Here is a 21,380-nt window from a genome sequence, read left to right as displayed (position 1 = left end):
GCCCTCCAAGGTGCCCCACGCGCCCGCGCCCCAGCTTCCATCTCCATCAGGCCTCTAGGGGACCTCCCCACCGTGGCTTTCCGGGCGGCCGCACGGCGGAGGGACGCGCCTTGGCGCCCTGACCAGTGCGCGGACAATGACCCCTTTTCCCCTCGACGCCCCCTCCTCTCCGACACCGCCCCCCTCGCTGCCCCCAGGCAAACCTATTAGCCATTCAGGCCGACAAAACCCCGCGGCACCGCGCATTGTCCTGCCGAGCGCCCCGCCACTGTCATTAGTCCTGATTACGCTGAGCCGCCTGACAGCCTCGCGGGCCGCTGGGCAGACCCCCCATTCACCGCCGCCCCCTGGCCCCGCCTCACAATAGGAGCGGAAATCGTCCGCGGTGCCTGGTCCTGGCTGAATAGAGCGAAAAGCTGCTACTCTTCTCTTCCCTCCCCATTCACGTTGTCTTTAGATACAATATTTTTTCCTTTTTGTTAAAATTAGGGAGAGAGAACGAGGTCAAGGAAGATTTTGCTTGAGCTCTTTGCCTGTCATTTGTTTAATGTAAACAAAGAGCAAGTCCTCCCCCACCCCTAGCCTCTCATCCCCTCCCAACCAGATTTTTATAAACAAACCGATGACAAGAAAGAGGAGGTGGTGATGGGGGGGGGGGTGCCATTAAAGTGGAGAAGAGAGTAGCTGCGGCATTTGGGGAGCAGGAGCCTTCGCGCTTTTGGTGGCACTTGAGAGTGGCTGAAATATTTATAACTGGTAAAGGAGCCTGATCTAGGGCTGGGGGTTAAGTCCTCACATTGGTCAGGTCCTTTGAAATATAAATATGCAGCTTCTTTCCACTTTGCTAGAACTGCTTTTGGGGAAATCGTTACAGGAAAAGAATTTAAGAAAGAAAGGAAACCCATTATGGGAAGTTCTCTTTAAATTCAGAAACCTTCAGCATTGCTACTACCTGAATTTAAAACTCTCTCTAGACCAGGATAAAACTGATACGGAAAACAGTCTCAAAAAGAGGACGAAAACCTTTACAATGCCTGTTCATGGGAAGATTTGGACCAATTTCCAACATGCGATCACCACAGAATTGATTAATCAATCACAAAAGCAGTTAGGTGTCACCAGGTTTCAGATAAACATTTGAAAAAATCTTTTATATAATATGTCACCCTTTAAGAGTCTAAAGTGAAATAGTTACATCTCCAGATTGGCGAAGCAGCATAGTTACTTTATAATGTAATCCCTTAGGCAGCATGTTGATTTAAGCAAATGAGATGTATTTTAAAGAAAGATGTACTTTAAAGGTTTTCACCAAAACACGAAGAAAAATCCTCATCACTGTTTGGCTTCTCTTTCTTGCTAAGCGATTAAGCATTATTTAAAAATTATTTGTAAAAAGAAAGCTTAGTTCTTAGCAGTTACCCTCCTCCCCCCTTTTTTTGAGAATGCAGAGTGGATGGACCTTTTCTTCTGCTTTTAGACATCATTAGAACTGGTGAGGGGTGCTGGATTTTAGAATCTCAAATTTCGTTATATCAGTCCACTAATTAGTTCCTTCTCTTCCCTCCTGGATCTTAGAAGCTCAACTTAAGAGATAAAATTTGCCAACTATCTCCTTCAAATGCTAGCTCTGGACAGCTTCATAGTTAGGATAGGGTGAGGCTGGGGGACAAAACTGAAAAATCTTTGATTTTTCACTTAAGTGCAATACTCTTTGGCAGATTCAGGATTAGAGTGAGGCAAGGGAGGCACCTAGAAGTGAAAAATTTAAGGAGACACTCTTTCCCAGATGCCTTGCTGCACTTGCTTGACCTTGAGAGTGAATGCCTCCTTAAATTTTGTATTCTAGGTGCCTCCCTTGTCTCACCCTCAGTGGGGCCCTGGCCCTGCTCCTTGGCATCCTAGGATTACCAGGGGATCTAGGAAACAAAATAGATTTTTGAGGAAGCTTTGCCATCCTAGGCTTTTAGGGTCAATAGTTAGGCATTTGCTTGCTTTCTGGAAGAATACCATTTTGATTGCAAAGACTTCCCCACTCCTCCCATCTAGAGCTCTTGTGCAAGAAAAGGAGTTTTGATTGTCCACAGTTCTCTGGATAAGGGCCACTGTATACAATGACAATCATTTATAAAGCCCAAATGAGGCCAAATCTGTTTAAGCAATTTAGAAACCAATAATCGACCCTTATTTATGTCCCGGGCTTCCAAATGTATCTCACTATTTGACTGCTTTTTATCTTCCGTGACTTATTTTTGTTTGGTTTGTATATTAGCATGCTTCTGAACCAAAGAATATCTGTCTGGTAAGGACAGAAGGGCAAATTGAAAAGAGTCCAGTGGTGGGCAAGGGGGTTTGGGGTGGGAGTTGTTTGAGGAGGAAAGTTCAGCTCAAGTGATTTAAAGATCAGTGTCAAATTGTATAATATACAATCCATTTCACTCAGAGGGAAAAAAAAAGCTTAGCGACTCTCTGAATAGCATTTACTTTGTTAGTACAAGGACAGTTTTTTGTTGTTGATTGGGTTTGTGTGTGTGTGTGTGTGTGTGTGTGTGTCTATGTGCCTGTGTGTGCCTGCACACTTTGGGAGGGAAAATTAAATACTAAGAATATTTGATACTTTTAATTGAAGCCATTACAGGACGATGAGGCTCTGGATGACTTGTTTCATATTTAATACACAGATCAGATTTTTAAAATACCAGTGATTTCTCTGCAGCTTTCTATTTCACCTCCATATGTGACATTACATTCTTCCCCCATCTAACTATATTCTTTCTGTTGAAAATAATGCATTTAATTAAAATCTTCTGCAGCAGGAAGATGTTCATCTAGATATTACAACCTCTCCTATCTTCTTTTGTCTAATTTTAATGAGTTCAACCTTAAATGCAGTGTGTGCTCACTCTAGCATGATCATGGTGCTTACTGCTTTTGTTATGGGAGGGGAACTCAAAGGAGATGGAAAGCCTTTCTCATTGCAGAAACTGTGTCAGAATAGTCTTACATTTTTATGACCTAGAACTCACTATCAAGTCCCAGAATTTGGCTTCCTAAATTTTTCTTGAAAGCCCTTGACAGTTAATAAAAGTGTCAGGTGAATAAGCTATAGTTACCTGGGCTGGGAACGTGCGGAGTTACATTATAGGGGATGCTCCTGTTGCCAATTTCTAGGTTTAAATATATATCATACACATATATACATATATACATAGGTATATGCATACATACATATGTACCAACCTACATCCATACACTCAGGCAATTTGACTTGGGAGATGGTAATGGACCTATTACCATGGACTGTTTTAAATAAACCAGGAGACATCAGAGAGGCAAAATATATCATTTGCACTAGGGCCTTTGCTTGCCTGGTGAAAGAACGATTTTTTTTTTTTTTGGTAGGAATCCGAGAGCAGCTCCCTTAATTAAGAAAGATTGTTCACTAGGTTTTTATTGTTTGGCTTCTTCATACAGAATCCCTTGGCTCCACCCTGCGCCTTTAGAAACAGCAAGTTTCCAAGATACAGAGAAACCTACCATGGCAGTCTCTTAAATAAGTAAATAAACAGCATATATATGTTTTGTTTAAAAAACTTTAAAGCAAAAGATACATATATAACAGCGTCCTTTCGACGTGAAATACCCACGGGAAATTCAGGGCAGGCACTCAGCGTGCAGTTCGGGTTCCGAGGCGTCTTTGCAGGAAAATCCTTGAGAAGAAGCAAAGCAAGAAGAACTTGGTGTTGGGTCGGGCACCTGTAGTAGCGGCCGAGGGAGCCAGTGGAGCCCTGCGGGCCATGGGGCGGACACGGCAGCCTGAGCTCACAGGTTTGTCACCCCGAGTCCCTGGCCACCCGACTTTGCACGCTCTGAATTTGCTTGGTCTCTCATCTTCCTTCCTTCCTTCATTTTGTTTGTCTCGTTTTGTACACTGTATTCTGTTTCTGAGCGTGCTGGGTGGGCAGCTCAAATGTCGCACTCGCTGTCACTGGACGTAATGGAGATGGCCGAAGTGGCTGCCTTGCTGGATAGGCTGGCGGCCGGGCTGGCGGCGGCGCCCAGCACCTCGGGCGTGCCCTCTTCCTCTGCTCTTAGCGCCCTCCCGGAACCCTGCGACAAGACTTGCTGCTGGAGTCTACAGGGAAGGAAAGAAACACGGGTCATAGCGTGTAATATAGCCTCCCATTGTCCCCTGGTCAATATCCTTTAAGACCAGCGGGCAGCGGCTCTCTCTCAGACCCGGGCAGGTAAGCGGGTAAGGTGAGGCAGCAGAGGCCGCGCAGGAGTCCGAAGCTGCCTCTCCGCGGAGCTCTGCAGTTGCCCCTGCTCCTTCAGAGTCCTTTCTCCGCTCCAAGTCTCCCGGGTCTTTGGGATGCTGGGCTCACAGGGTCATTCCTGGATGGCCACCTTTGAGAGATTTACAATACTGTCAGGATAAATGAGGTGTGGATGACAAGGACAGAGCAGGCTTTGGGACAGGGGTCCCCCTTCCTAGCTCGTGTCTGCTTGGGGCGGACACCTGAGTCAATGGATCCCAGGTCCGGTCAGCCCAAATCTAATGACAACAACAGCTGCCTGGTGGTTGCAGGGAGCGTTTGGGCCCGGCCGAAATATTTGTCTAATTAAGATCCACACGCTGGAGAATGAAAAGCCACAGCGACTAGTTTACTCTTTGGAGACTGAGCTGCCCACGCATGGGAAGAGGAGAATTTGACTTCTCACTTCTTAGAAACAGAAGATAATCAAAAACTGCTTTCATAGTATCAGAGAAAGATGCATCTGGGCTTTTAAAATGACAATAAGCTGCCACATCGCCGCTAAGAACCCAGGTTTCATCTAATAACAAGAGTCTGGACCAAGGCGACAAAAAATTAACTTCGGGCCATGGGGTCCCAATCGTTTCTAGGATTTTATTTTTATTTCTTTCTCATCAATGCAGCTTTGATTTGGTGACTGGACCCAGCTGCTGGAGCGACCCCCAGGGGCCCAGAACGAAGAGGGTGGGGAATCACGAGCGCAGAAGGACCCCCTCCCCCCGCGCTCAGAATCCCGGGACACAGAGGGGCTCATAACCCAAGATCAACCTCACTACCAACTCCGCTGAAGCCAAGTCTCCAGGCCCTGAGTAAGGGTGCCCAGGGTGCGGTCGCCCGCCTTGTCCCAGGTGAACTCAGGGCGTAGAGGCTCTAGGTACCGACCTGTTCTTTGCCGCAGCAGCCCGGTCCCTTTGTCGGCGGTTTTTGAACCAGTTGCCCACCTGTGTAGGGGTCAGTCCGGTTGCCTGGGCGAGCTCACGCTTTTTGCTGGGGTTGGGGTACGGGTCCTGTAGGTACCATTCCCGTAGCAGATGCCGCGTGCGCTCCTTGAAGCAGTGGGTCTTCTGTTCGCCGTCCCAGATGGTGCGCGGCAGCGGGAACTTCTTCCTCACGCGGTACTTGTCCACTGGCCCCAGGGGCCGTCCACGCAGCTTCTCCGCCTCCTGGTAATGCGCTTCGAGCCACAGAGCCTGTAGCTTGGAGTGCGACTCCTTGGTGAACTTGTGGTTTTCCAGGATATGGTAGAGCTCGCGGTAGTTGCCACCATGAAAGGCCACGATGGCTCGTGCGCGCAGCACCGATTCATTCTTGTTGAGGGCCTCGCAGGCCGCAGGGGCCACGGGCAGCGACCAGAGGAAGCGACCCAGGCGCTCTACGTCGCCACTCTCCTCCAGAGTCTCGCATACCCCCGCCACTTGCTGGGGGCTGAAATTCAAGATGGGCAGCTGGAACATCGAGGCAGCGCCGGCGGCAGCGGGACCGCTGAGCTGGGAGAGGGACACGCAGCAGATGCCCGCGGTCCGGTTTGGGTGCGCCAAGCTCTCCTCCGTGAAGCAGCTCGGGGCAGCCGGGACGCACCTCTGGGGCGGCGGTGGTGGTAGTGCAACAGCCGGGAGAGAGATAGCAGGAGGGATTGGAAGAGGTGCCGGCCCTGCGGCTCGGGTTCAGCTCGGCTCGGTTAGGGCACGCAGGCAGGCGACGCGCGCCTCTACTGGGGTGGGTGGATTGGCGGCGCGGGCGCCATGGAGACCCCCTGTCAGTCACTGGCCGGCTCTGCCAATCAAGACTGCGACCAGGGCGTCTGAGCCATTTCAGCACCTCCCCGCTCTCGACAGCGCCCGCCGTTCACTCAGTATTTTGCCGAACCTGAAGGAGGAAAAGACTTGCCAGTGGCTGGCGATAAAGAGAGAGCGGCAGCATTTCAACTCCCTTCCCCCTAGCCTTGTTCCACCGTCCTTCCTCAACCCTCCTCCACCCCCACCCCACCCCCCAAGAAAGAGGCAGTGATGCTACAGGAATCCACTTTGGGAAGATGCACTGGCTGGGACAGGAGGTCTCCAGAGGACAAAGAGAACTGGGCCAAATAGAAATCCTCCAAGAATTCGCCAAGTTTAGTTGTAACGGAACAGCAAACTGCAGGGAGCGCACGAATGGGGAGGGAGGGAAAGTGGATCACCTCATTTCTTCCCAGGAACCATCCCTGCATGCCTTTCCTCCTTTTCCAGCTGCCAAAGCAGCCGACTGGGAAGAATTTGAAGCAGAAGGAACAGGACCGGGGATCTGTAGAAGAGGTCAGTTTGGACGTTATCCCCACCACCTTCAAAAGCCTCATGAAATCAAAGTATGAGTTAGAACACTCTCACACCTGATAACACAGGTGCTGACCAGGAAGTCAAACTCGAGCAAGAAAAGGACCATCACCCCCAAAAGTTTATACTTTTCAGCTTCCTCCCCTCCCCCAGTTTAATGGACTTGAACAAATGTGCAGCATAGCCACATCTAGAGTGAGAAGTCATTGGTAGGTCAGAACAGCAACTTAAAACCTTATTTTAAAGATCTTTTTAAAACATCTGTTTACTCTCTTTCTTGCAGGCTAATTTTGCCCTACCCTATGTTAGAACATTTAACTCTTAAGCATAGTGTGTGTGTGTGTGGGGGGGGGGGGTATGTATAAACTCTAACCTTGGCCTTTTAGCCCAAAAGTAATTAAGTGGAAGTAAAATAGAGAAGGGGGAACCACAGCAATGCAGCAGTGGAGGGTGGGGGTTGGAGGGGAGCGCTTCCTAAGCCTTTAAGCAATGACCCTTCCTGCAGAGAAGAAGAGCCTTCTTGGCGGCTCTGCCTTCAGGCTAGCAGATGGAATTGGCAACTTCTATTGATTTCCAATTGACGTTCACATCATACCATTTTCTGAGGCCTGGGTCAAAAGAAACCACAATCTCACCTGGGCCTTTGACTGGGGGTTATTTAGTTTGAAGAAAATTGCAAGGGTAAGTCCAACGAAAATGCCAGGAAAACCATCTTTAGGAGTTACGTCTCTAGAAAGGAATCAGATATGAATGTTCACCGCGAACTGGACTGGGCCAGGCTATCTTTTCTTTAGTATCAAGTACAATTTGTATGTGACTTGTACAGCTCCGGTAAATCAGAAGGCAGATAGATAGCACAGATGGTTGGAGGTGTCAGGTCAGATCATGCTACGCCTGAGTGCAGGGCAAAGCTCGTTCTGACGGAAAACCCTGATATTATTTTCACAGATCTTCTCAGTTCACTCGAAAAAAAATAGCAGAGAGGAAGAAATAAGCCCTGCAAGCATTTACATCATTTCTGTGAGATTGCCGGACACCTCAACAGAGAGGCTTTCTTTTCTACGAGCTCATTTTCTTGAAATGTGACAGGGCAAGAGCAAAATAAAGAGGGAGATGAGGATAATGACAAAGCACAAACCTTTTCTAGCTTGGGGCGATGTCCAAATCTGCCGGAAGGACAACTTTTAGGGAGAAACCAGGCCCAAGACCCGCAGTGTAGAAAAGCCTGATGGCCTTGGGGACCGAGCCAGGGTGTAGCAGGGGACCCCGGGAGGGCTGCATTCCCGGCGCTTCTGACCATGGAAGGAAAGTATCCCCCTGCTCCAGCTTCAGAGATTTCTTAATTTCCCCCTCGGGATGTCTCTCCTCGCTCTCACTTGAAGAATCGCTTCAGTCTTCCCCTCTGCGCGCAGAGGCCGCCGTGGTCCAGGACCCCAGAGCTGCTGCCCTCAAACCGTGCACCGGCTCGGCTTGAGCCAATAAATTGTGGGTGCCCCAGGGGACCGGTCTCCCTGCGCCCTTTTGCTGTATAGTTTGAAAGCAGCGAATTCGGAGAAAACTGGCTTCTTACCCTTAACCTTTGTGAGCGAGTTGTTAATTTTCCGAGTCTAGATGCCCAATCCAGGAAATGGGAATATTTATCCCATTTCTTGGACAATAGTTCTGCAAATATTAGATGAGAGGGCGCTTTGACTTCTGTGTGTCTGGGGCTCTCAGACGTCTGAGACTGAAAGCATTGTTTACTGCGCTGGAGCTGTGGGAAAAGGGAACAGGCTGCGGGAGGCAGGGTCCGAGGCCCGCGGGACGCGGCGTCTTGGGCGCGGGGCTGGCGGATCTGGGAAGTGTCTAGAGGCCCGAGTCTACTGTCAGGAGAGCTGACTATCTTTGCCATCGCAGGGGACTTCGTTGAATTTTGTTAACTTAAAGGAAATAAACTAACTTAGGGCACAATGGGATCATGTATTCGTTCATCAGCTTCACTCGGGGGAAAGGACAAATGGAAGAAATATGTGAGCCCCCCATCCCTGGAAATGAGAGAAGCTCCGCTGGGTTCCTTAGAAATAACCCCACTGTGGAGAAGGCGATGACCCACAACCCACCCGTAAAGCACACTTCTCTTGGGTTTGCCAAGCGAAAGCTGGACTTTCGAATTGACTTCCTAATTTTTTAAAGAGTAGATCTTTACCAATTTTAGAACTTTGTACCCTACTTTCCGCCCCCCAGGAAACCTAGAAAGTGCAGCAGCGGATCTTCGCCTCTGGCCTATTTGGGCAGCTTTGCAACTTTGTGCGGTTGGTTTGCGGCTAATAGATTTGGGAGGCCTTGGGCAAATGCTAGATTCTCGCCGGGAATCCATAGATGTCTAGTTTGCTTTCTGGAGACTCAGAGTTTTATTTTATAGGAAAAATATGGAGGGGAAAAAAAAAACATGCAGAAGACATTGCCCCCAGGCAGAGTCTATTTCTAACTGTTCAGTATGGAAACAGCAAGGCAAAGTGACCCCAGGGAATTGTGAGGTTCATACCAGAAATTTTCAGAGTTCAGTCTGGAACTTCTTGCACATCTCTTTTTGTCCCTTTGATTTTCCTTTCTAGAGCAGAGGAACATGTGGAATACTGGATACACCCTACTGAGGGATTTGCCAGTGGAGAGCACTGCTTAGAGGTCAATACATCCTTACCTCTGGGTCCCAATCTCTTGCTTGTTTTGTCTTGTCTCTTGTCTTATCTTTTCTTTGATTTTTCCTAAATCAAATGTCTGTGGAATAAATGATGTCTTTGTCTTCTTTCCTACACAATTTCACATAGTCAGGGATTTTTAAAATGTGGTAATTGAATGTATCTGAATTCCTGGATAAAGACATTTGTGCTGCCCGTAAGAGTCACAAGCTGGAAGACAATGAGGTTCCAGGCTTTTGTGTATGTCCATTTTGACTTTTGAGGGTAAAATCTTGGTTTCCTTTTCCTGGGCCTCAAAGCTATGTGTTGAGAATATATATTTTTTTAATCTAGAAATTTTTTTTAAAAAGGTATTTTACTCTTTTTGGAATTACAGTATTTAAATTTTACAATCTCATTTACTAATGAATTTAATATTGTGATTTTCAGAGGATGTTATATGTATAAATATAGGTATATTTGTTTATGTATTTGATAGTCCAGATCTTCAGATTGTGGAATTAATTCAATATCCTAGTTTTAAAGTACTAACTATCCTCATAAGCTTCTAAGGTAGATTACTGTATTTCATGCATTCTATCCCTATGGGTATGCACCTTGTAACAAAGAACAGAGATGCCTCTTTATTGTGTATTCCTGAGAACAAACAGCATTTGAAAAATGTTTTGTAGATTTACTGGCATTGTAGAATTAACTGGCAAAAAAGTATTACAATTAAAATATTGATAAAATTTTAAGAGATTAGGATATTTTTGTTGTAATTTGCAAAACTGTTCACCAGCCATTTTTTTAATAATGTAAAATTGCTTTTGTTAAGTGGAGGAAATTTTTATAAGTTTTAATGTGGGAAAATGTACTATTTGAAAATATGATTAATTAGCGGTAATGTTTTTAAAAAATATTGGGCTGACTATGCAACTCTGTTTTGACCTCTTGTTTGTGGTTGCTCCTAGATATTTGGATGAGAATTTGTATTTAAGCCAAAGAGTATATAAAGTCATAATCCTTGTTTAAACTATGGTCTTAAATTCACTTTTGTCTCTCTCTTTTGCTTCTGTTGGGACAGCTTAAATCTGCACAGGGCTACCTATACCACAGGATAGCTTGTTTAGGGCTATATATCAATCACTGGGTTCCTGTGTGAAGGATTAATGCTTAAAAATGTAACCAGTGTGTCACTTATAAACATTTTATTATCAGTAATGAAATATTAGTTGAATGGCTGAAAGAATAATTAATTCATTGTTCTCTACTAGAACATTTTTTTTCACCAGCAGGTTATTTTTGACCATTTTCAATTTCAAAGTATCTTTCTAAAATACACATAGAAACCTTAAAATTCAAAGAAGTGAAAAAGTATAAGGTTTTTATTTCCTCCGAGATGAGCCAAACGTTATCACATTAAATTTTATGTGTGTCATATCTATGTATTAATTATATATGTTATATGTGCAGTAAATAATAATTCCCTGCAAAATGCTGTAAAATCAAATAGATGTATTAGCCTCCAATAAATACCTTAAATTCTCTGATTTGATCCATTTGGTAAGCAGAAAATACTTTCTAAAAATTGCATTATAAACAATACATTTACATGGCATCTTACTTTCAAAGCAGAAAATCTCAACAGAGGGCTATTTTACTTTCCCTTTCCAGGGGACATTTAACAATGAAGCTATTTTTGGTTGTCACAACTGGCATCTAATGGGTGTAGGCCAGAGATGCTGCTAAACATCTTAACAATGAAGAGGACAGCCCCCCACAACAAAACATTAATAGTGCCACTATTAAGACCCTGCTTCAAAGGATTTCAAATAATCAAAAAAGCAAAGACATTACTAAAACCTGCTAAAATTCTGTTTATTCTAAAGTTGAAGCACTTCAAAGGGATCAGTGCCCTTTTAATTTTACCTTAGGTCTAGGCCACAGCAATAAAATTTGTACCTAAGAACCCACTGTTAATTTTTTTAAAATTTACTGTAAATGATACCTATAGTGACAGAATACTTGAAAAATTTTAAATGTCTCTGGGAAAAGTGGGGTTTTATTTCTATCATGTTTCAATCTATGTTCTTTGAGTATTTGGTGAGATAAACAACAATGGTTGAAGGTTATTGGTCAGGCCTTCTCCATTTTACAATGCATAAAATATGAAGACCAAAGAGGTTAAATGATTACTCGTATTACACAACTAGTTAGTGGCAGAGAGAGATTTAAAACACCAATTCAAACTTCTGTCCATAATATACCTTGCTTTCCCTATCAAAGAAGATGGTATAATTCTAGTTGAGTTTGAGTGCAGAGGATTTGAATCACACATAAATATTTATTGGTGACTGTGTGTAAAGTTCTATGCTGCTTCCTGTTCCTGTGACTTTCAGAAATTGGTGCACTCTAGTTAATGGATCTCTGAGAAATTTAAACTATTCTGGGTTTTGTCAAATGGTGTACCTTTGCAATCCTGAAATCTCAAATGTGGCTCTGAAACTTCAGTTGTCTTCTTTGGGCGGGGGTGGGAGTTGGAGCCTGAGTTTACTGAAGACCTTTCTCTGAGTCATAACACTGTGTATTAGCAGGACAATGGAACTGAATCCAGCCTCTTGGGGAAGAGAGATTGGACTTGAGGTGCTGTAAGGCTTGGTTTAAGTTAAAAAAACAAAACAAAACAAAACCCCTTTAAATTCTTTTGTCAGGGCTTTCAAAAGAATAACAGTGATGCTCACTAGCATTTCTATAATTAACAAGCTGTCAACATTTCTATTACGACCACAGAAGTCTATTACAGACCACAGAATTGTGGTAAATGTTTCTTTAGGTCTGAAATGTTAGCCTTCATCTTCTTTTCAGCCTAAGGGCAATTTTTGAAGCCAATTTTGTTTCAATCATTTTGGATCAGTTGTGTGGTAATTTTGGAAGTGCAGATGCTCTAGGCCCACCTATTGAAATAAAGATTTTTAAATGGAAACACAGAGAGGAGTCTGCTTAAGCCCCAGTGGGGACCAGCTGCAAAGCTCTGGCGGGGAATTATATAGGCAGACAGTGGGAGTAGATTTGGAAAAAATTAAGGGACAGAGAAATGTGTGCATGTTTCCTTTAACAGATTATTTTTCTCAGCTTCTTCAAACTATGGAATTTTAATCCTCCCTTTTTTCTGTTTTATATTTTATCTGTTATTACCTTCTCTATTGTTCCTAGGTTTTGGTGAAATTAATATAAGAGAGTTTGTCATTACAGTTATTATAATTTAGGCTGAATTGACTTTTTTGAATTTTAATATTTAATTTTTACCCTTCATTTAGTTAAATTTTCTTCGTACCCCTCTTATCTCCTTTCTGCTTGTCTACCTTTTTATCTTTGTCAATCCTTTTCATGGACTCTGAAAGTTCATATTTACCAATGATTGGTAGTTCTTTGTATTGTAATAACTTGTATTTATTTTCTCCTTTTTCTTTTCTGTTTGTTCTGACTTCACGGCTTTGTCTCCTTCCTATTTTCCACTGCCAAATACCTACTTATTAAACTAAACCTTGTTAAAATTGTGAGGTAGACAAAAGCAAAGTGTTCACTCCTGAACATAGATGAGAGATGGAGTGATTCTCAAAGAAGAGGGGTATAGTGTCATTATAACGATGTTTCAGGGCCGTGATGCTTCTCAAGCTAAGCTTCATGGAAGCAGACAAAATAGTAAAAACAGCAAGGTTGTAAGATAATTTGAGTTTAAATTATTGCATTAACCACATGGTTTTAGGCCCCAGTTTTCTTACTGAACATACTTATCATATAGAGTAGTTGTGGAGATTAAATGAGATTATGAATAACTATTCCTTACATAATAGCCTGGTTTATTAGTAAATTCTCAACATGTGTTAGTTCCTCTCCTGTGGGAAGCCATTCATTTAATCTATTCGTTTGACCCTTTATATATGATGTCTCACTTTCCATCTTGTTTTGGTCTCATAATCCTTTGGTGTTCTGTTTAGGTCTCTTGAAATTTTCCAAGCAATAGATACTTTTGAGGTTGGCCTTCCTACTCTGTGAACCACTGTTTTTGCAATAAGTTAGTCTAAAGAAGGCAATAGATAGTTTTCATGAAATTCCCAAAGTGCTTACAGTATTAGTTTCCTGTGGCTACGGTAGCAAATTGCCACAAACTGAATGGCTTAAAACAACAGAAATTTATTCTCTCACCGTATGCCACAAATCTGAATTCAGGTGCTATGCTCTTTCCAGAGGCTTTATGAGAGGATCAATTTCTTGCCTCTTCCAGCTTCTAGTAGCTGTGGGTATTTCTGTTTGTGGCCTTATCTTTCCAATTTCTGCTTCCTTCACTCTCCTCCTCTCTTCTCTCCATCCCTCCTTTCCCTTCCCTTGCTCTCCTTCTAGCTGTCTCTTTGAAAACTCCCTCTATATTTTATGCATGTAATTGCATCAAAGGCCTACTTGTATAATCCAAAATAAGCTCCTCCTCTCAAGATCCTTAACTCAATCATATCTTTTGCCATATAAGGTGATATTCACAGATTCTAAGGGTTAGAAAGTGAATATATCTTTGGGGTTCCTTTTTTTTTTTCACCGTGTCACACTCACTTATATGACAAATATATTAGTCTAAAATGTTTCTTGGAAGTAAATGGAAAGAATAGAACATTATAAGTAGTCAGTCTACAAGAAGGAAAATAATACTTTTAGCTTTGTTTTTATAAATTATAGACTTTTCACTTCAACATTCAGTATCAAGATTGACAAGATCCCAAACCAAGGAGAATTTTCATTAATTTCTTCATTTTCATATTGAGCTTCCCTTTGGACATTAACTAAAACAAACAACTAAAGTAGTAGATTTACCTCATAGGATAAGAAAAGAGAAAATTTCATTCCTCTCCACATGTGTTTAGTATAGAGTGAATACATATTTAAGTATAATTCACAGATATAAGAAGAAATATACAGTTTAATTGCATATTTATGTCATCGAATTGAAATAATAATTTGGAAGTGCTATAGTATTTATTAGTTTATCAGTGGTTATCTTTCTCTGCTCTTTTAATTGTTACATATGACTCTACTATTGTTTATAAACAAGACAGTCAATTCTTCCCCCATCAAGATGCACTGTTTTTCCTACCCTGACACTATTTTCCTCATTTTTCTCCCCAAACAGATAGGATCAAACTTTTACAGCATTTTTACTTCCCCACTTTTCTCCTCCTCTGTTATCCCAATTCCAAAGTGTTCTGACATGGTGTAGTACCTAGTGTTTTCTTGGAGTGTTTCCCTTCAAGAATACTTATTTAAAAATTATGTCACACGGTTCTAGACAGTCTATTTTTATTATAGACACACATATAGACACACATTCCTCTCCATTCTTCCTTCTGCTCTGGTTTACTTCTTGATATTTAGATTTTTTTCTCATGTATTTTCTTCCTCTGGTTTTCTATTTTTCCCCTACTGGAAATATCTTTGTTGTTTTGTGTTTTTTTTCTTTATAAAAGCAATACATGTTCATTGCAATAAATATACATATACTAAGGTTATATGTAGTCATAAGTTTTTTGTAATGCACTTATACCAGAGATAATCACTGTTAGTGTTTGGTGCATAGTCTTTTTTCTCTGCACACACACATTTTTTTTTTCCCCAGAAATGCTGTCATGTTATCCATATTGTTTTATAATCTTTTCTGTGATAATATTTTGCTAACATTTTTCCTGATAATAAATACATGTTATCATTTTGAATGGCTGCATTGTATTCTACAGCATACGTATCATAACTTATTTAACTAGTGGTTTTTGATATTTGTTTAAATCAATTATAGTTTTTCACCATTATAAACAATGAAGCAATGAATATGTTAATGCATTGTCATTTTTTCCCGTCATATTCTCAAAAGTGAAATAAATGAGTTAAAGGGTTTGCATGTTAAAAATTGATATGTATTTCCAGTTGTCATCCAAAAGGATTTTTACCAATTTTTACATCTTCCCATACTGTACAATAGTGCCATTTCTCCCACATCTTGGTCATAAACAATTCTTCTTTTAAATCTTTGCCAGGTTGTTAGATGGAAAATAGTTTCTTATTTTTCAAAATAGGTATTTCTTTGACTATTATTAAGTTTATGCATTTATACATATTTATTGGCCATTTACATTTCTTATTTTGAGAATTTCCCAATTATATACCTTGATTGGGGTGTTTGTTCTTTTTATTCATTTGTAATATCTCTTCAAATTTTAAGGATACATTTTTTTCTTGTCACTTATTGCAAGTATTTCTTCATAGTTTTCACATGCCTTTTAACTTTCTGGTGTTGTTTCTCGTATAGGTTTATAATTTTTACATAGTCAGATTTATTAAATCTGTTTCTGCCTTTGGTGTCATATTTAGTACAGCTTCCTTTTCAAATTATAGAAATAATCTGTATTTTCTTCTTCTACCCTTCCTAGATTGAATATATTTTTAAACTTTTTAATCATTTGAATTTATTTTAGGGTCTCATGTAAAATCATCTTCTAATTCTCCTGCCATTATTTATTGCTTGATGCATTTTTTCCCCATGTATTTGAAATGCCACCTTTAAACATAAGTTTCTAAATATACATACATATTATTCTGGACTTTCTAGTATCTTTCATTGATATGTCTATTTATTCCTATGGTTTCACTACTGTAGTTTAAATACATTTTAAAATTTAATAGGGTAAGTTTTTCTTTAGCAATTTTTAGGAAAATTCTTTGGCTATTCTGTGAGTATTTTCTTCCAGATAAACTTTAAGGTTGATTTTGTCAAGTATCTTTTTCACCACCCCAAAGAGTCCAGTGGCAATTTTCATGTAATTGTGTTGCTTTGCAAACTGACCCCATATATAGAGCACAGAGAGAGATCAAAGAAAGACATAGACCATTCCAGATTGGTAGGTGACAGGTTTAATAAGCAAGAGAACTTATGTGATTTGTTTTGGCAGCTGCAAGATGAGTGGATCTCTATACCTGCCTCACAAATCTTAGAAGTTATGTATACGGAGGCCTTCACGGAGTTTAATAATGTATTCAGTCCAGATAGTCTCAACAGCATCTTACTTTTTCAAGGCTATGTCTTTGAAAATGGCTCCCATTGTGGGAATGGTACGCAGAGCATATATTCTAAGGACAGGGGAACCTCCTATTACCTGGATCCAGCTTGTGGGTCAACTGATGGTCATGCCCTCTCAATGACCTCCAATACTCCATCCTTCATAACTGGCTCTTACAATCTTACACAAGCCCCTCTTCCATGGTGTGCCCTAGGCAATTAGCAAGGGTTTCATTAGCATGGAGGTGGCTGGCTTGTTTGGCAGCTATTTGGCCATTCTGGTACATTCCATTACAAATTCCAGTAGATGACACTTTTCTCAGGTGTGATGGGGCTTTGGTGTTCTCAGTAGCATAGCACATTGATCAATGGTAAGAGCTGGGGCAATGGCTGTTTCCTGAAACTTCCATATCTTTATGGAACTGGGTATCTTGGCAGGGGTCCCCAGTCTGGCACATGGGGCAATGAGCCCTACTAGTTGATCATTGAAATGTGTCCATATGGCTAAGGTGGTTTTACATGTTAGTAATTTAATCTGCTGCTTTAGTCTATTTTCGTCTATTTTTTCCTTCCTATCAACTCTGCTGCTTGCAAATTATAGAGAAGATGAAACCTTCATTCGATGTCATGTTTTTTTGCCCAGTCTTGAATATTATGACCTTTGAAATGTGCCCCCCTGATCACTGTTTATTTAACAAAGGAATCTGTGCATGGTACTTAGTTTCTCTAATCTCCTAATGATAGATACCTGGTTTGCATGATGACAGGGGAAAGCTTGGGTTAGGCCAGATGTAATGTCCACACAAACCAAGGCATACTTAGAACCCTCACTCAGAGAGAGGGAGCCAATATAATAAATTTTTCTTACCGATTGGGAACTTCACTGGCCAGATGATCTCCTTTAGTGGCCTCAGACTCCTTTGGTAATTGCCTCAGGTATTGTTTAGAACACATAAGACACGCTTTTACTACATTAACCAAGTCACTGTATATTAAGGGCAGTCCAGCATCCTTGGCAATATGCCATTCTACTTGGGTGCTGTAGTGGTCTCTCTTTCTATGCACCCAATCTACTATATCTGAAAGGTCATTTGCTAGGGCTCATGCCTGAGCTAGAATATCAGCTTCCCGATTGCTAGGAGCCGTTGCTCTATGTGGGTATATTGAGTTTCTGTCCCTTTCCAAAGCTAGGACCAAAATCCTAAGGCTATTGTCTTCTTTGGCTGTCTCTGTCACTGTGCTCAACCATAACTTACAGAGTCACAGACACATCTAACTGAAATGATAACCCTGTATGAAGATTTAATCTACTTCACTAATATTTTTTCCTTTTCCGATCCCTAGTCCCACATGTACTCTTTCTTCATTAGACAGTATAAGAGATGAAGGCCCTGTGCCAGGTAGGGGATAAAAGTCCCTTAAAACACACAAATTCCTGTAAAATTGTGCACCTTGTCAATCACAGCTTCTGAGACAACATGCACCTTACCCAACCAAATGACTCCCAAAAAACTCTACGGTATGCCTGGGCCTCGAATTTTCTGTGAGTTCACCACCCATTATCTCCCTTACAGATGATCTAGCAAAGTCTGCAGAGTGTCCTACAACAGAGGCAAACTTTTACATGTTAATATTATATCGCCAATGTAATGAGCCCATTTTACTGATGTGGAGGAGAATGGGGGTAAGTCTCAGGCTACCGTCCTGTACCATATTGTGGTGCTGTGTAGGTTGACTTGGGAAAGCACTTAAAAGGCCCATTATTGCCCCTCCCACATGAAGGCAAATTGATCTTAGTTTTCAGAAGTCTGTACCTGTCAGAATCTTCTCTGTAAATCTCCTTCAAGCTGAAGCACTTTTGCAGAAACACATATATTAATAACAAATATTTATACAAAACAACCTGAAGAAAGTTTAGCATCACTACTTACTTGACAATGCTGTTCATGTAATTTAACATATCAAATAAGCCTAATTAGTTAAATAACTCTCTTTTATAAAGAAAGAGAACATGTCTTTTGAGACGTTCCAGGGACCTCTGTAAAATCCCAAAGTTAGTTCAAGATCAGCAAGATTTCATTTAGAATTTTGTTTTGGAGAAGTTTGTCAACAATGTCAAAAAGGTTTAAAACATTTGATTAAATAGGATCATGGGTCACTGTGAAACAATACTTATCCATTATTGAAAGTGACAAAGACTTTGAAGGCAGATACAGTAAGTTATATAGTTGTAAAAACAACTTCGTTCTTTTAAAAGAGAAGACTCAGTTTTCTTAAGTAATAGAAGACCTGATAAAAACAAGAACTACAGGAAATCATTTTGATAAAACACAGAATCTTTGTTTTCTAGACAGATTATTTAAAAGGTAAAGAAAAGCTTTTCGCAATCCCATCAACAACAGACAAATAGATCAAGAAAACTTTATGCTTTTAACAAATGAAGGAAAATTAAATTTCAGTTTTGCATAAGTACACTATTGATATTAAAGATTATTTTTCTTTAAACCAATTAAGTAGAACTCTTTTACAAATTAATTTTGGCAATAACCTCTAGAGATAGAAAAATATCACATATACATACCATATATTCATAAACATTCATAAACATACAGACACAGAGACCTCATGGCTCTCATTCTAAAACTTTAACCATGAATCAGGTACAACAACATAAAATTCACTAGTTTATAAAACAGTTGAATCCAAATGTGTCCCTGGAAGACAGGGTAAGTTAAGGTTACCCACTTACATGGTTAAAACTTTTTACTAATATTTGTAGAGAAGACTTTTAAGATTTTTATTTGCCCTTTACCAGTAATCTTATGGAGGCTATGGACTAGATTTTGGGCAATGGAGCTTCTATAGAAGTTTGTGTTTTAAAAAGCCGTTCTCTCCTTTTTGCCCCCTCCTCAGTCTCAGGCAGTCATGGGCAGTATTTTAGTTATCTCCTGGGGTGTTTACATTTCAGACATGGTAAGGTTTAAAATTTCAAGGGACAGAGAAAGGATGCAAATTTTCTTCTAGGAGTTTTGGGGTAAATTTCTCTATTATCAGAAGTCTAAGGTAATTACTATTTAACATTTTCTTTTGTATTAGGGGTTGGATGGCATGGGGCACTTGGTCCATTTCATTGTCGATCACTACATATTCCCTTTGCTCTCACTTTCTCAGGGATTCTACCTCCTAATCAGTCTTTGTCACAGGCACTTGGACCTTAATCTATGGGAATTTGTGACCTCCCAGCTTTGCACAACATCATACTAAGATCTCCAGTTTATTATTCTGCTCTTCTACCTTGTCTGCCAGCCCTGAAGCTAGCAGAATAGTGGACAACTGCATCTCCTCTCTAACTTCAGCTCTTGTTCCAACTTTCTAACTTGAGCTTCAGCTATTAGATGGGCATTTGCTTCCCTTCTTTGCTGTAATGTGCTATGCTTAGTTTCTCAAATGCATTTTAGCAGATGGAGTTTTGGGGGTATCCCTGTACTTGTGTGGCAGTCCACAAACACATGGTGTACATAGAGGTTGATGGCCAACTAGGGATTTTTCTTGCTGATGCCTCTTTTCAAAGGCCCACTTCTTTAGTCTCCTGTGTGGCTCACCCATTGTCATTTTGCAAACTGACCCCTATACACATAGGGCAAGGAGAAACCTAAGAAGGAGGTAGACTGCTTCAGATTGTAAGTGGCAGGTTTAATAAGCAAGGGATCTTAATTATGATGTTTATTTCTGGTGGCAATAAGGTGAGTAGATCTCCACATTAGCCAACCAAACCTTGAGAGTTTATACATATAGAGGTCTTAACTGGGTTCAGTCATGTATTCAGTCCAGATGGTCTCATAACAACTTACTCTTTCAAGGCTACGTCCTTGAAAATGGCTCCTACTGTGGGAATGGTAGGCAGAACGTACATCATAAGGATAGGGGAGGGGGTGTGAAGCCTCCAATTGCCTGGCTCTAGCTTGTAGGTCAACTGGTGATCATGTCCTCTTGATGACCTCGTCCAACAAATCGCATTACATAAATAGTTAATTTGGGATAAACTACATCTTTACAATGTTGAATGTTCCCATTCAGGTATGTAGAACGGCTCTCATTTATTCAAATGCTCTTTTATATCCTTCAATAAAATTTTATAGTTTCCTCATGTAGGAAAAGCAGACGGGATAACTAAAAAAGCATCATGATTTGAAATTATTATTATAAAGGTCTTAAATCCTATACAACTCCATAGATTGGGAAGGCATCATTGTATTACAGCATGGCACAATAATTAACATTTACCATTGTTTAAAATGAATGAGAAATTTTTTCCGTTGAGTCTCCCTGAATTGGTAGATATAGATAATTGGAAGGGGAAGAGGAGCAGAAAATGAGGTTAGAGCTTTAAGAATTGTCTAGAGTAGGGCCATGATAATTGGCTCTCCTATCCACCACCATCCTCCCTCCCCCACTCCTGTGAATGCACCCAGATCGCAGCTCAAGAAATAGTCTTTAATGAAATTGAGTTAGCCTGGGAAGGTATAAGTTTCTCAAAGTGGAGTGTTTGTGCTTGCTCTGGGCTTAGAAACTAAACTAATGCATTCAACAATTAGTAACAAGCCAGAGGGATTTAATGATATAATGAAGAAGACATGATTCTTCCATTTATATAGAGAAAGGTGCAATTAGAAACTACAGAGAAAATAAAATTGGTACAAGAAATCATGGATCAAACAAACTAAAGCATAGCATGATTATAATCAATTGATGGAGACAAAACAAAGAAAATTTAATTGACTCTGATGCTTAGGAATTTGATACAAGTAATTTTCAAATGGTATGTATAGCGACATGAAACTTCATTATCTCTACTTTTCTGCATTTAAACAGATTTTAGAGGTGCAGGCAATATAAACCCAACTCAGACTGTCTTGAACAAAAATAGAATATATTGACTTATAGAACTGAAAGTGCAGGGTAACTGATTCCGCTATATCTTGCTTCTGTTTTCATCTGTGTT

The 21,380-nt window shown here is 41.0% G+C and overlaps 1 protein-coding gene across 1 annotated transcript; it reads right to left on the bottom strand.

Moving 5' to 3' along the window:
- Nucleotides 1–3,418: 3,418 nt before the first annotated feature.
- On the bottom strand, nucleotides 3,419–5,845 carry SIX6 (SIX homeobox 6). The gene is made up of 2 exons (XM_016162341.2): nucleotides 5,196–5,845; nucleotides 3,419–4,132 (listed from the first exon to the last, which is right to left on the bottom strand). The coding sequence occupies exons 1-2, from the start codon at nucleotides 5,765–5,767 to the stop codon at nucleotides 3,964–3,966; spliced, it is 741 nt and encodes a 246-aa protein (XP_016017827.1). The 5' UTR covers nucleotides 5,768–5,845; the 3' UTR covers nucleotides 3,419–3,963.
- Between the last annotated feature and the right edge of the window lie 15,535 nt (nucleotides 5,846–21,380).

Source organism: Rousettus aegyptiacus, unplaced genomic scaffold (genome assembly GCF_014176215.1).
Source record: "Rousettus aegyptiacus isolate mRouAeg1 unplaced genomic scaffold, mRouAeg1.p scaffold_m13_p_3, whole genome shotgun sequence".
Classification (NCBI taxonomy): domain Eukaryota; kingdom Metazoa; phylum Chordata; class Mammalia; order Chiroptera; family Pteropodidae; genus Rousettus; species Rousettus aegyptiacus.
Note: the sequence above shows the minus strand (reverse complement) of the source record. Positions and strands in the feature narration are given on the sequence as shown.

Bases quoted from the DNA above. Each gene is read 5' to 3' on its own strand.
- SIX6 (XM_016162341.2), bottom strand. From the start codon at position 5,767: ATGTTCCAGCTGCCCATCTTGAATTTCAGCCCCCAGCAAGTGGCGGGG. The intron at 4,133-5,195 runs GTCGGTACCTAG...CCTTCCCTGTAG, and splicing joins GCTGCTGCGGCAAAGAACAG to ACTCCAGCAGCAAGTCTTGT.